Source organism: Ambystoma mexicanum, chromosome 6q, assembly GCF_040938575.1.
Source record: "Ambystoma mexicanum isolate Mex_15411 chromosome 6q, UKY_AmexF1_1, whole genome shotgun sequence".
Classification (NCBI taxonomy): domain Eukaryota; kingdom Metazoa; phylum Chordata; class Amphibia; order Caudata; family Ambystomatidae; genus Ambystoma; species Ambystoma mexicanum.
Window position 1 is genome coordinate 462058698 of NC_090937.1, and position 15625 is coordinate 462074322.

Sequence of the window (15625 nt, forward strand, 5' to 3'; positions counted from 1 at the left end):
AAAAGAGTCTCTGTTGATCTAAATACAGTGTTGTGCAAAATGTATGGTATTAAACAAGTTTGCTCAGTCGTGTAACAACTGCTGCAGGAAATTGATTTAAATAAGGCCCAATTATTGGATAACCCTGAAAAGCTCCATAAGAAGTTCAAAACTATGGAATGGTGTTGGGACCAAAAGCAAGCCACTAAATACAAAAATGATGTTGAATATGCGAGGATTCATCAGAGGCCAAATGAAATACCAGAGTATTTAAAAAGGTTTTTTGATCCTAAATTCGCCATATCTTTTTGCGCTTTCACTTTAATTTGCTGGGTATATTACAGCAATGGGGTCCTAATCGAAGGCTAGAAGCATAGGACAGGTCACGTTGTTTATGTAGGGAGAGTGTCCATCTACTCACAATGTTATGCTACGGTTGAACTGTGCAAGGCAGAATTTCAAAGATTTATGATTGATCCATGCCATTTGCCTAAAGAGGTTTTTTGGAGGAGGTCTATGAATGGTAACTCAACTTAGCTTATAATTACATTTTTCTGGGTTTTAATTAGGATCCATGAGCTGTTGGGAGAGAAAATGTATATTTAGCTTCAAATGTACATTCATTTTAGAATATTGCATCAATTCAAATTAAACTTCTGAGAAATATGTAGGAAATTATGAAATTGCAAGAAGTTAAAGGGAATTGTACAAAACAGATTTATTTAAGGACTGACATTTTAATGGCATGTATGTATGAATGTATTCGATGAAGGTATTTATTTTATATAAACACGTAAAAGTTAATATGTATACACAATAAAAAAATAGAAACTGAACATAAACATCTACCTGTTACAACTCTAAGCGTTTGGGTCAAGCAGGTCATTGCTTGGCCTACCAAAGCCTCCAGGCCTGCAGCACTGGCAGTCTAACAGGCATTCAGACATAAGCAGGGAGCTGGCTCTCATCGCCCAGTGTGGTGTTGTTGCAAGGCCCACAAACCTACGCTCCACACAACGAGCATCCATCAGTATGGGTGAAAAAACATACAAACGCTATAAAGACATAAAACAAATACTTGATGCAGGCCCTAAGCAGCTCATTACAGAAACTGGAAAAGTATGCACACTGGACCATGAACTGGAAAGTAGACATTTTATCCATCTAGAACATTAGAGAACATTGTAAAGTGTCTTAATTAAGTGTTAAGTGTGCCATTACCTAGGCACAGAAACCTTGCAAACTGAAATGTGTTGCATTAATGAAAATGTTATTGCAAAGTGCTTACTGGGGACTGTGCAAATGTAAAGTGTGGGTGCATAGTGGAGGAATGTATTGAAAAGGCAATGTGTACTACTGTAAGTGGAGCCTAATTACTCGAGTATTATTTGTGGGAAATTGCAACGTGTGCATTGCAAGGGCAAATAGCTCTCAACCCAGTCAAGTGACCATTAGAAATTTACTTTTTTCTGCAATTATTCTCCAGAATTGTATAGTATTCTTATTTATTTTGATGAAAAGTTCAAGTTGAACCCGCATTTGAATGTTACAAGGCCACTGTTATTGCTTTAGACAGGTTGGCAGATACAAAAATGCTAACAAGAAGCGTTATGGATTTTCCAAATTGTAGGTACCAGGCAGTGCTTTAAGTGGGATGAGAAATCAAGGGGGTGAGGGGCTGTGAATAGTGGGGGGGGATTAAATAATGGGCATGGCCTGAAGTGTCCCCCGCACGGGACAGTAGAAAAGTGGCTTTCCTCGCTGTCTGGTACTTTTTTTTTTTTTTTATTGTCACGTGTTGGAGATCCCCGTCATTACAAGGCAGTGTCATTGGCTGTGCTATTTCACAGGTGCTCATTTTCTTTTGTTTCGTTCAATAGACTGCTTTATGCGTCAAGCAGTCCATTGAATGAAACAAAAGAAATCCAGCATCTCAGAAATAGCACAGTGCGATTTGGCACTGGCCTGTCATCGACAGGGCTCGGGTTTGAATCCTCAGCATGGGACGATAAAAAAAAAAAATGCTTCAACTGTCCCTACTGGGGAATCGTACCCGAACCCTGCCACTGACAAGCCAGTGTTGCATCGTACTACGCTATTTCATAAGTGCTCAATTTCTTTCTGCTTGACATATAAAGCCTGTTACAGGCCTTACGTGTCAAGCAGTCTACTGAATGAAACAAAAGAAATCTAGCACCTACAAAACAGCATAGCAGCTACAGTAACTATGCTGTTTCATAGGTGCTGGGTTTATTTTGTTTCATTCATTAGACTGCTTGACATATAAAGCCCATTTTCATGGGCTTTATGTGTCAGTCTATTGAATGAAACAAAGGCAATCTAACATCTACGGAATAGCACAGTGTAATGTGGCACTGGCTTTTCACCTGAAGTGCTGGGGTTCGAATCCCCAGCTCGCAAAGAAAAAAAGTGGATGTTGGGGCGGTCGAGGCTCGACTGAGGTTTTGGGAGACTGTCGGGGCTTAGCCCTGGCTCACTTGAAGCCATGGTATCAGGCATTAGTAAATATATTAACTGAAGCATTCGGACCTTTGCAATGTAATACATGCATGGTAGGAGGACATGGAACGTGTGCATAGTGGACCATCATGGAAAGTTGCAAGGTTTGTTGTCAGTATGGTATAAATTATGGAAAACTGCTTGGAAGTCAACATTGCATCAATGTCCATTTTTATTTATTTTATTATTAGATTTGTTTATAGCACAACTCCTGAATGCCCCACTTTGCAACGGTGTGACCCTTCTTGACCCGCTAATGCGACTCTTTGCATACCCATTCCCCAGGCAAACCCACGGGATGACCGGTAAGGACTTAGGAGATAGTACTAGATCATGCTCACCACAGGAGCCACCAATAAAAAGTAATAAATGTAGGATCATTTCTTTTATTGAACGTTGGGCGCACATATTTATTCTGGTAAGTTTCTTGACCACCGAATGTCCGCCACCGTCTTGAGGAAGTTCCGCCATTGCCGAAGAGGAACGAAACATTTTAATGGGATTGAGGACTTGTCAAAAGTGCATCCTGCATCAAGCAATATCATTTCACTGAAGCTGTACTATTTTGCCTGGCCGTGAATGTGTGGATGTTGGCGGATCAGTTTTGTGTTTCCAGGTGTTTGTAATTTAAATAAAAAATAATAGCAGCATATTGATTGTCAATAACTAACGTTGTCCTGATCGTCTGTTGTTATGAATTTGCATTCATTGGACACTTCTACTTTACAATGGCTGGGTTAGGTAGGCATATATTTTTGAATAAAACAAAACATAGGGTTGTTAGACTACATATGCAAGTGACTATAGTCTTATAGCGCACACTTTGCCATAGGTTAAGTAGTGTGTTCCTAATACAATACGTAAAATAAGAACAAATAAAGAAAACAGAATAATTAAAACTACCCAAAACATTCAGAAGAGCAAAGTCTTTCTGGTGCACATCAAAATCACAAAACGTAGTCATGCTCCGATGCAAGGTAATAAAACGGTTGCAGGGCATGCGTGACAAGTCAGACGGGTACTGGCAAAATACGCACGCTGAATACGGGAAATAGCAACAACTCTTTATTTTCTTCTTTTTTTCCCAAGAATGTATTTATTAATTTAGAACCATGCATAAACAATAAAAACAATACAATAATATAAATGTGTAAATCAAACAAGTTCACAACACTTTAGTATTGTAAACTACAAGGTAATAACAAAGAAGCACAGCAGTCAAAGAGCAAAATATTAGAAAGCGAAGGAAACACTAAAGGTAAGAGAATAACCAAAATCAAAAGAAAGTAAAAATCCTAGAATGCGACTAATGATGAAGCATAAAGAAAGATCGTTCAATGCCCCCTGGATCCTCTCATACTACTCAAGCTAAAGGATATGTTCTCTCTCCTTGACAGAAGAGACATACTCTGCAAGCAATCATCAATATTAGGGGTATTGTCACTTTTCCAAAATGTCAAAATGTGTTTCTTGGCAAGGAGGGCGCTATACGCCCAAAATATTTTAGCAACAACTTTAAAATGTGTTTACATTGCTTTAGGAGGCCGTCTTCAAGAGCAGTGCTGCATTTAAATAGGGCGCGTTTTATGCGGCAACATGAACAAGCATTGCAATAGTGTACTTGTTAAAAAGGATATGACGTGCACGATCTAACAGGTGGAAATGCATCACAGGTTTTAAGATTAAAGAGTAATTCAAAAGCACTCACCCTCTTCTGGGTTTACAGCTGCTGGAAGATTTCCCCAATCTATGGTCTGACTGGGGCTCGGGTGCGGGGAAAAGATTGCTTTAATGCCCCTTTCCTGTCGAGAGAAATGCGGGCATTAACTATATTTATTTCATGAGTTTCGAACTGCGTCTAATCAGCTGCAACAAAGCGCTTGCTACAGAAACACAGAACATAAGTCACGCACCTATGGTAAGAGCGCAGCAGAGCGCCTGTATCAAGGTTAAGTTGGGGGTGCGCCTTGCATGATTTGCAAAGATTCCTAAACGGTGGCAGCGCGAAACACCACCCAGTGGTGAACTGGGCTACCAGGAACTCTTCAGATTTCCCATGGGCCTCTACTCCATGGACCTCTGTGTGGGGGGACCTTGGTTTTAGTCTCCTCTTATGCTCTCCCCCAGTCACCAAACCCCTTTCCTAACATCACTCCTCATTCCCCACATCCCTTTGAAGCAAAGACTTTGTTTTAAATCTACCAATATGTTATTCCTCAATTTTAACAAATGATTCATATATTTTATTGTTATCTTTAACTACTTTTGAATGCCTGAACAGGGACAAATGTGCTTTAAAATTCACGATTAGGACCCATTCATCAAACCTTCTTGGGCAGAGAACGCCCAACATCTGCTTCGTGGGGTTCAGGTTTAATACACAGTGTAATCTGAGGCCACTTTGAAAAACATTTCCTGTGACACATTTGACCCCCAGTCCACCCCTGACAACACCAGACTGTTCTAGCGTCTTGATGGCTTGTGGCGTCTACAGCTTCTCCCGGACTCACCTGCCCCGCCCCTTCAAACCCCCCAAAAGAGGAATATTCTTGCCAGCAGACAGATAAATGCCATACATTTTGGAGTTTTATGTTGCGCTGCTCTCCCCAATGAATACTCCAAACGCTCTCAGAGGTGTTGGTAAGAAGCTTTATTAGTTTATATACTGGCGCAGTTTACTTCCACAAGGAGCTGAGCGGCAGTGTTCCGTCCATGTCTCACACTCAATCAACAATACCCGCGCCCTTGCGCCAAGTAACTGTGCAAGTGCTTCAGAGGAAGGACCCTCGGGATGTGGTGAAAAGCCTGCGGAGGAGTCCGGTGACAACTCTCCCCAACCCTTCACTTGGTGAAGTAAGGAAAATGTCAATGACACAAAGGGCCTCATTCCAAGTGTGGTAGTCTGGAAACAAGGGCGCTGGTAAGCTGTATTTGTGTTTTTCCGGACCGCCACACTACGAGTCTGCCTTCAGGGTCCGTTACGCCCGGCAGGGTCAGACCTGCCGGGCGCAACAGCCCCTGCAGGAAGACTTCTCCTGGAAGCACCGGCACCGGTGCTTCAGTCTCCCCACTCCCATGGAGTCCTATGTGACTCCACAGGAAAGTGGAGTTACCGAATCTGCCGCCTGACTTCCCACACTTGTTGAGTCCCAGCAGCACTGGCAAGTCAGGCGGAAGATTCAGTGTTTCCGGGTCAGCGGCAACCCGCCGGTTTACCGCTGACCTCAGAATGAAGACTATAGTCTTGGTTCCTTTCCTGAGTATTCTGCACTCTTATGGATCCAACGCCACCAAGAGTTGACCCTTCCAACTTGGGCATCTTCACTGTTAGTGGAGCTATCGATTTGTGGGTCTGCACCTTCCCAGGTTTCACTGTTCATGGTATTGTAGGTCTCTATGTTGTCTTCTTCTTGGCAACCTGATCCATGGCTGTCTTGCAAATGCCTGCACTCACTACCACTGAGACTGTGTGGAGGGTAATCGTCCACTGGGCCAGTGTTTGTCTCGTACAACGCCACTCCCTCAATATTCCACTTGTGGCCATTGTCTGGTTGTACCTGGTTGATGCCTGCTGTTTTTACCCTCATCTGTTCCACTGTCCTTGGGTAAGGTGTTTTTGCTTTATGTTGGCATCTTTATCTTGGCCATGTCACCTTGCTGCATATATGCTGCTTTTACTGCTTTCTGCCTATTATATCAGGCTTTGATGGCCTATGTTTCGCAGGAACTGATACCGGATGTCCCCAAATGTGAGGAGCACATGTAAAATTGGTCGGGGTCCATGCAGATTTGAGTTTGCAGCCTCATCAGCTCAAACAGGCTCACACTTGTCACAGCATTGGGCATCATGCGATGCTTTGCAACGGTCTGCAGGTCAGCCATCGTGGCTTTCTTTGATCATTCGTTTGGCTCTCTCCACTCGGCCGATGATCTGTGGGTGGTAGAGTGCTGTCCTCTCCTTCAAAACGGCAGCCATCACTAAAGATGCGAGGTGTACACCATTGTCTGTAGCGATTGGCATGGGTAGTATAACACAGAGGCAACGCGCTTGTCTTGGTAAGACGACGCCGAGCAACACATGTTCAAATCCTGGGTCCGCGTTTAGAAACTCGTCGGTATTAAGCGCAGTTTCTCTGGGACGACGTTCTCACTAGAGTACATCCTCCATCATTACTCCATACTTGCCGTCGTCTTCTATCCCAATCTTCTATCCCAGTCAACAGACTGATAAACTCCATCCGTAGTTTTTCCCAGGGCTGATTGGGAGGCTGGGAGCCTCTATTATTTGGATTGGTGCTTGCCTGTTGAGGCATATTTTGTTACCGCTTTTACAGGCCGAGCAGGGAAGGATTGCCAGTTCCAAGTCAATTCTAGACACATGTACGCTTCTCTCAGGCGTCTCTTAGTGAGAGCAGATCCCAAATGGCTGGTGTGCACTTTGTTAGCGAGTCATTTTTGAAAAAAGTGGCGAAATGAACGTGTCCTTTCTCAAAATAAGAACATTGGTTTCATCGGCAACTTTGCAATATGGCTGAACAATACGGGTAAGTGACCTGGGAGGATAGCTCAGCAGCAACGTGCTCGCCTTGGAAGCCAGACGACACGAAGCAACACAGGTTCGATCCCCGGGTCCGCGCTTAGAAACATCTTGGTATTAAGCGCGTTATAAATAACCTACAATATTAACTATCTGCCTGAAGGCCACCTTTGGCTTATGTATTGTTCAATCATTTCCAAAGTCGAATCATCTTTGGCAGGAGCACTCCTCACGCCTTAACTCACCTTGCATCCCCGCTTAGTTTTAATGTCATTGAGTGTGACCACAATACATGTCTAGGAAGTCACCATCTCCTTTCTTCTGTAATGGAAGTCTTATAAGGCACTCTGCCTGTCGGCTCCGTCACTGTGGTACATGCTTTACATCAAATGTGAACTCTTGGAGTTTGAGACAATTCTGGCTAGCCTCAGCGTGAATACTTTTATCCCACTGGGGCCTAACATGTGAATGAGTGGTTTCTGGTGCCTACATATCTCAAACATTCTTCACCACAGCTAAGAGCAGAAATGGCTGGCTACCCATGCACACAACAGCATCTATTTTTTGATGGTAGGGAAGGTAGCTTTTTCGTGATTTGAGTGCTATGAAGGCGCATTTTATGACTCTCCGAGTGTCCTTCGACTTATGTCTCTGTTGCACATAGACCGTAGGCGCTGGTACCTGTCGTTATGGTGGTGGTGGTGAGCTTTAGGTCAAACGATTTGAGGCATGGCGCTTTCACTTTGGCTTGTTCCATTTCCTCAAAAGCCTCTTGTACTTCAGGTGTCCATTTGAACTCTTTTCCTTACTTCTGCTCTCTCCTCACAGGAAAAGAAATTCTAGATAAACTTTGAGAAATATTCTGCCAACCCAAGGAGTGATCAGAGCTGATCCTAGTGTTATTGTCTTGCAGCTTCAGTGATTGCCTCCACAAGGTCCAATTTGGGATGCATGCCTTTCATGGACACTATCATAAGTAATCCACCTCACTTACATTGAGCTGACATTTCCTTCATGAGTATGTAGTGTGGCGGGCCAGAAGGAGGAGACAGACCAGGACTTGTCATTTTCAACAATCTCTTTATTCAAATAATAAGAAAAATGCCTCACTATTCCTAGTCTATGGATTTCCCTGCCTAACAAAACGAACTAGTGTGCTCAGGGAGTCCAAAAAGAAAGTCTGTTCTCGGTTTAAAACTAAATACCAGAAGAATGGCTCCGTTCTCTTGGAGTGGATTTCTCAGCTTTGATATAGAATCTTCAGATAGTTCTTGGCTATGCATTGCATTAATTAATTCAGTTCACTTAGGGGACTTTAAGAACTTCCTGGCTCCCCCTTCTCCTGGTTTTGCAAGATCCTCTTATTTGGCGTTCTTGCCTTTGAGTTTTCTTCACTTTGCCCTTCTCCAATATCTTTGAAAGTCTCTCTTTCTCTAATATCAAACTTAGTTTAGTTTATTTGCTTATGTAGCGCACCAGAGGTATCTGGGCGCTTATCTTCTGAAAATAGGAATAAGATCCTTATTTTCCCAGTTATCAGTCTTCCTCTGGTTGTTTAACCTCTTACAGGGGTGAGTATGATGTACCCAGTAATAATTCTCACACTCTTGGTTACTGGCAGGAGTAGGAAGAGCCCAGGAAAGATTCTCACTTTCTAGGTCAAGTGCTGTATTACTGGGACGAGTAGGATGATCCCAGTAATGATGTCCACTCTCTGGATCACTTGCTGTATTACTGGGGTTAATAGGATCAGTATTTAAATCGTAATATTCATCTTGGTTACTTATGCAAGTATAAATTGTGCCACTTACAACTTTTATCCCTCTCACTGTGCCGAGTGTCCCAATCGTTATATTTGTTCTTCTGTAACTATTAAGACTGTGCCATACATTAGATTTGCCTTGTTTCCCGGATCTCCCACTCTCCCTATTACCGTCCTATGCCACTGGGTCAGCACCATCCTCCTCGTACATACAGCTTCTTGTCAGAATGTTTGTGTCTTTTGATTGGTTTCCATCTCTCCACACATTCCCATGTATGTTCTTGCAAGTGGCATCAGCTCCTGATCGGAATTCCTTTCTCTTCCCAGCTTGGCCACCACCTTTTCCTAGGACGTTGTAACAATGATGGACCGCCAGTACTCCAGGTAAGTTGTCAGGTTCTTTATTGTCCTTGTCCTGAACTCCTCCACAAGACACGGGGATGGTAGGGGACACAAGTTGACACGGGAAACACCGGGCTCACCCCCACACCCATCTTCACTCTCACAGCTTTCTCTCCCTCTGCCCAACCGTCACCCAACAGAACACTTCCACACAAACATTCCACTGCAGATGACCTCACACTAACTTCTAATCTGTAAACCAGATTACTACACTTCTCCTCCCCTAGAAAACACAAAAAACAGATTACTACACCTCTCCTTCCCTAGGGAAACACACAAAGAATGACTAAGGTAGAGTGACCAGCACCAACCTTAAACATCCAACACAACACAGTACCAAGAATTCCACACACAGCAGCCGCCTATGCACAGAACCCCTGGCAACTACATTTTATCGGAACTACACAAAAGGGAACCTTCACCGGATAATCCGGACCAAGTAGAAAAGAATGGCAACGCAATACCAACCGCAGAACACAACATGTCAAATCCCTCGGTTGACACCTCGAGGCCAAGAAAATAAAAAATAGAGACAAGTCACCCTACAGCTACATCAAGGTAAGGTGGTATGGGCGGTGAGCACAGCCATTACTGCGCACTGGTAAAACCCAGCCACTTTTTTTAGCTAACATTATGTTGGCCTACAATGCACACTCACCTGTCAGCCTATGTGTTGTACTTGGTAGGATATATGAGCACAGGCAATGTATTGCACTTAGTTAGATTTTGGAGACAGGCAAAGTGCTGCACTTAGATGGATTATTGACTGTGGGCAATGTGTTGCTCCTAGATGGATTTTGGAGAAAGGCAATGTGTTGCACTTAGATGGATTATTGGGGGTGGGCAATGTGTTGCACCTAGATGGATTTTGGGGGTGGCCAATGTAGTATACATAGATGTATCGTGGTGATAAGCAATGTATTGCACTTATATGGATTTGGGGGTTCGGACAAGGTGTTGAACCATATGGTCCAGAAAAGTGGCCAATGTCTAGCGCTTTGATGATTTCTAAGTGTAGCCAAGGTACTGCTCTTTGTATCCATGAGGGTATCTAACATGGTGCACTTAGGATTGGAGCGGTTGGCCAATGTGATGCACCTAGAATAATTCATGAGGGTGACCTGGGTGTTGCTCTCGGAAGATTTGTGAGGGTAGCCTTTGTGTTGCACTGATTGCAGCCATTACACCTAAAAGATCTCATGCAACAGCCTCCACATAGCACTTGAAAGGTTGTGGAGCTGGCCAATGTGCTGCACTCAGTTGATGGGAGGAGCTAATTTACGGATTCTAGGCGATTGTAGAACGTGTCTATTACATGGAATTCAGGAGTCAGAAAAATGCAGCCTCTATGATCATTTAGGGTTTAGAATGTAAACACTTTGTGATAGTGGGATGCATGCAGAATGATGCCTCCTTAATTTATCTAACCAGATGTTCAGAATCCAGCCGAATGTACCAATTCTAGTAATTTGCCTTAAATATAACCATTGCATTTTTCCTCTGGCACGCTGCATTTATGGAATTAACCAAAGACCCATTCACACTCCTGCATTCATCCGCTTTCACACACAACTCTATCGACACTTCACACAACACTTCTACCATAAGAATGCACCTACCTTTCACAACAAAAATTCAAACTGTAGCTATACACATAATTGACTATCCACTTGCACACCCCCTCCAGTTTATTTCTCTACTGTACGTCTCTCCACCCATACACATGCCATTTAGGCATGGGTGGCTAGCAGGGGACAAGGCCACGCTTCTTAACTACTAATAGCCATTATGCACACATGCATAATAGCACCTCCCAATTTCCCATACTTTGGAATTCGGTCCCTTTGTGGGCGTTCAACCTATAGCGCATTGGGACCATACCCATGATGAAAGGTGCTTTACAAATGATGAATGAATTAATAAACATGCGATAGCATCTTGTGAGTCCTAAAAAAGCTGAAAGCGCTCTCTTGATCTTGGGAGGGGGTGCAAGTTGTACAGCCTTGACTTTTTCAACCTGGGGATGAACCAACCCATTACCTACAAAGAATCCCAAGTACTTGACGGCTGATTGCACAAGATGACATTTCTTTGGGTTTGCAGTCAGCCGGCCTTCAACACCTTGAAGATCTCATAAATAGAAGAAGCGATCTTCCCAAGTGTCACTATGAATTACAATATCATCGAGGTATGTGCCACAAAAATGGGAAGAGTCGCAAAACTCAGTCCATCAGGCGTTGGGAAGTTTCCAGGGCCCTATGCAACCCAACTGGTAGTACTTTGAATTGAAATAACACCAGAAGGGTGACAGTTTTCTCCCTGTCAAAAGGGCTCAGAGGGACTTGCCAATAGCCTTTAGTGTGATCAATCGTGGATCAATTAAGTCATCGATTCAGGGCATCGGATAGTTGTCGAATTGCGAGATGGAATTCAGCTTCTGAAAATCGATGCAGAACCTCCACTATCGATCTGGCTTTTACACCAAGACTAATGGCGGAGCCCTCAGAGTCATAGACTCCGAGGGCTCAGTATTATCAGCCTCTAACATGTTTTCCACTTCTCGGGTGATTATTTCTTTTCTGGATTCAGGAATCTAGTAGGATTTAAGTTTCACTACCTTCCCTTGGGGAGTTTGTATGGCATGCATGACATTTTTAACTCTCCTAGGTTGATCTCTGAAGAAGTCAAGAAATTGATTTACTAGATATCTGATGTCTTCTTGCTAGAAGGGGTTCAAGTCTGATGGTATGAGATTATTCTCTTGCCCGATATCCATAAGCAAGGTGGCCATCATCAGAGTGGAATTTTCACTAGAGTCTACCTTCCACTAATACACCTGCTTTTTTTCTGTCTCCTGTCAGGGTGAGAAACCAGATAATTAAAGGAACCCATCTTCTCCAAGATCTTATACAGCCCAAACCACTGTGAGGGGTCAGTAATGTGAGGCAGACAACTGTCTGATGATTTATCTACATAAGCCATTTTATTCTCACAAGAAATATGTTCAAAATGCCTCACTATCCCTACTCTTCAGAGGATTTCCCTGCCTGACCAAAGATAAGGGGAATCACTCCGACACAGGATATCTGGCCCTCACACTAACAACAAATACACAAAGAAAATATATATATGGCAATGCAACATAACATGAACAGCATTCACATTCTCTGAATAACCTAATGTCGTGGGGAATTTTCCTTGCCCAGGACTCAAGGTCTATTCTGTTAGTGTTCACCCAAAGAAATAAATGTCTCAAATCAGTTATTGATGTTTCAAATTCAATGTAACGGTTTGTTAACCAAAGTTCCAATGATAGCAAATCTCTTCTTTTTGGTAAAATATACACTTCCACCAAATAGCACCAATGGTAATCCCAGTCACGATGCTTCATTACCTCTTCAAGAAGACTTGCCACAGTTCAAAAGAAATGCAACATTCACAAATGTGAGGGTTATACAGTTCTTGGTTAACAGTTAATATTCTCTTAGTTACCGTTTTAGAGTTCACAATGGTAAGTGTGTCAGGATGACTTCCCAGTGCTGCTGCTTCCACGCCGACAACTTCACTTCTACTGGATTAACTATGAGAACAGTCACATTTGTCTCACAGTACTCCACTTTGTTCAGACTACTGCAATGTTGCATATACCGACAACCATATATATATCACCACAGCTTCAGTACTGTGGACTACTACCACAGCTTCAGTGATTTGTTTCTTTTAGACAGGCTTCGACAAGATATACTTCAAAGTACTCCAACAACTTCAAGTAGGCCAAGTACTCTTTCTCTGAACAACTCTTCAAAAAGGGTAGCCTCTTTGCCTCTCTTGTCTGTCTGCCACAATAACAACCTTGGTTTTCCTTAAATACTCACTTTTCTCGGTCTTCCACAGTCTCTGGCACTACAGGTTGCGTCAACTTCAAAATAGTCTTCACAAGCAGCTGGTTTCCCTTTCCCAACTTTGCCTGCACATTTCTACCAGTTATCAGCCCAAGTAATTACCCCAAAGTCTTGGTGCCACTCCCTTAGCTTCAGGTAATGTTTGCACACTTGTATCTTAGACCAATTGAACTGTTATTAACTCCACAGGACAGATCGATTTCTTCTTAACTTTGAGAAAGGCTGGTTTCACTGTTAATATGGGGAGACTCTTGGCTTGGGCAATGCTTGTTCTCTTCAGTGATATATACACTTTAACGTCTTATATATGAAAGGTATTCCACGTTAGAACAAAGAATAGCATTTAGTCTTTCTTTAGGATTCACAATTAGGCACACGCGACCACTCTGATGTAGTTTTTAGAGTTTAAACATTAGTATGAAATGTTATTCCTGTAAAAGCAAAGGATAGAGTCCAGTCCTCCTTTGGGAATCACAATTAGGCACACGCAGCACTTCTTAATGTACTTTTCACAAGTTTAAGGTTTCAACAATGATTTTATCAAGGTTAGGTATTCGGTAATGGTTTTTGTAACGTTCACTCCTCTTAATAGAGACAGTCTTTTAAAGATAGAACAATGGGTTTAAGCAGCATTAGCTTCTCACGCAAGAAAATGGTTCACGTTATAAGCGAGTGCTACATTTCCGTTCTTCAGGTATTTCCGCTTCAACAAACAACTTCTACTCGCTTTAAATCTTATGTGAGTGAACAGGGAACTGGATACTGTTGCCAGCAATGCTCTCCACTCGCCAGCTTCTTTGACACTTGTTGTGCGGGTTGCACTGCTTCCACACCTTCTGCCATAACTTCTACTGCTTCTGGCTTCTTAGGGACCCACACCCTTCCTCTGTGATGGTGCCTCCGGCCCAGCCACACTTGTGGAGCCCCTCTCGCTCCTGGGACCCATGGCTTGAAAACTGCTCCTTGCTTCAGTCTCCAGCACGTTCTTTGTACGGCAACCACAGCAATCAAGCTCACATGAGGAAAGACAGCTCTCCTGCACGCTTTCGTCTGCGCAGCCTCTGAACTTCAGAGTTTGGGGAAAGGGAGCCTCTCAGAACAAGCAGGTGAAAACTGCTGTTTCCACTTTCGGCGTCCCTCTTGTTCTCCTACTTCTGCTTGGTTTGCCAGCCTTGTGCCTTCTTCCTTCTGCTACTACTGCTACAACTCGCATTCCAGTCACAGTCCCAGCTTCTTTCTCTGCTTCCAATTGCCTGCACCTGAGGGGGCCTTTTATGCCTCCCAGGTTCTTTCTGGTGTGGGCTGCTAGGCCTGATTGCCTGACTACTGCAACTGCATTCCTCTTCATCGTCCCAGTACTTATGGGATTATGGAACTTTTAGTCCCATTCAACAAAGGTAGTTCTTTTAATAATTGAGTTTATTTTAAGGGTACATTTATTTCCCTTAAACTCATTAAAGATGGACTGTTAGAATTAGTTGTTACAGAGGAAGATATTGAATGTAAGGCATTTTCTCTAAATCCTTTTTCATTATACCTTTGAGAGTAAGGAAGGTATTTATCCCGAGATACCTTGAAAGATCTTTGTTCATACGGCTTGCTCAGCTTTAACAGAAATTGTACCCTGGGTCACAGATCTTATATGGGGGTTAGGGACACTATAGTGGCAATATGCCATCACCTGTTTTGGCAACCCAGAAAGGCACTTCCTTTCAGAGAACAAACACTGTCTCAGCCCACGGGATCTCCTCACCACCCTGGGCCCCGTCTATCCCAGGTGATCCTCCTGCAGTACACCACCCCATGGTCAGTATCAGGAATGCCTGGCCAACTGTGAGGAGACTTTAGGCAGGGCTTCAGTGAGGGATCCGTAGGATTCTTCACACCACTCTGACAGCATCTTATTGCCAGAAGTGGGTAGTTGTACTAATACTTTTTGACCCACTGAAAAGGAGCAAGTCATGGATTTTTTTTAATAGTGGATCTGTTGGTTTTCCTGGGCCTGTGTTAAATGTTTTCTTACAATCTCTCGAACTGTGGCCATATGTTGTTAAAGGCCGTTTGGGAAATCGGTAGTACAGTTTCTTCCCTTTTCTCCCATGATTCCCTGAGCATGTCAAGCATGGCTCGTGGTTCCCTACCATTAAAGAATTTCGAAGGGAGAATATCCGAAAGAGGCCTGAGGTAACTTCCTTACTTCAAAAAGTGCCCATCGGATTGTAGTGTTCCAGTTCTTGCTGTCTGCTTCTACCATTTTATTTTTTTTATGTTTTTCAGGTTCTGATTAAAGCGCTCGACAAGTTCATCAGTTTGCGGGTGATAAAAACACTAAGAACATCTGTCTATCTGTGAAATGTCTTTCACCTCAGACATAATATGTGACATGAAGGTAGTCCTGTGATCTGCTAGGTCACTCCATTGTGACATAGCATTTTATGTTGTATGCATTTTGTGAGTTTAAGTATATATTCATGTAATTAATGCTAAGTAGGTTAAATGCTAGTTAGGGGGAAGTAGAGTTGG

The 15625-nt window shown here is 43.1% G+C and overlaps 1 protein-coding gene across 4 annotated transcripts in view; it reads right to left on the reverse strand.

The window, feature by feature from the left end:
- The window catches only part of GSTCD (glutathione S-transferase C-terminal domain containing), a 1401422-nt gene that overhangs the window by 917069 nt on the left and 468728 nt on the right, over nt 1–15625 (reverse strand). For all 4 annotated transcript variants that reach the window (XM_069630950.1, XM_069630949.1, XM_069630947.1 and 1 more), the window contains one exon: nt 4208–4301. In XM_069630950.1, coding sequence (XP_069487051.1) covers nt 4208–4301 — 94 coding nt within the window. The remainder of the gene's footprint in view (nt 1–4207; nt 4302–15625) is intronic.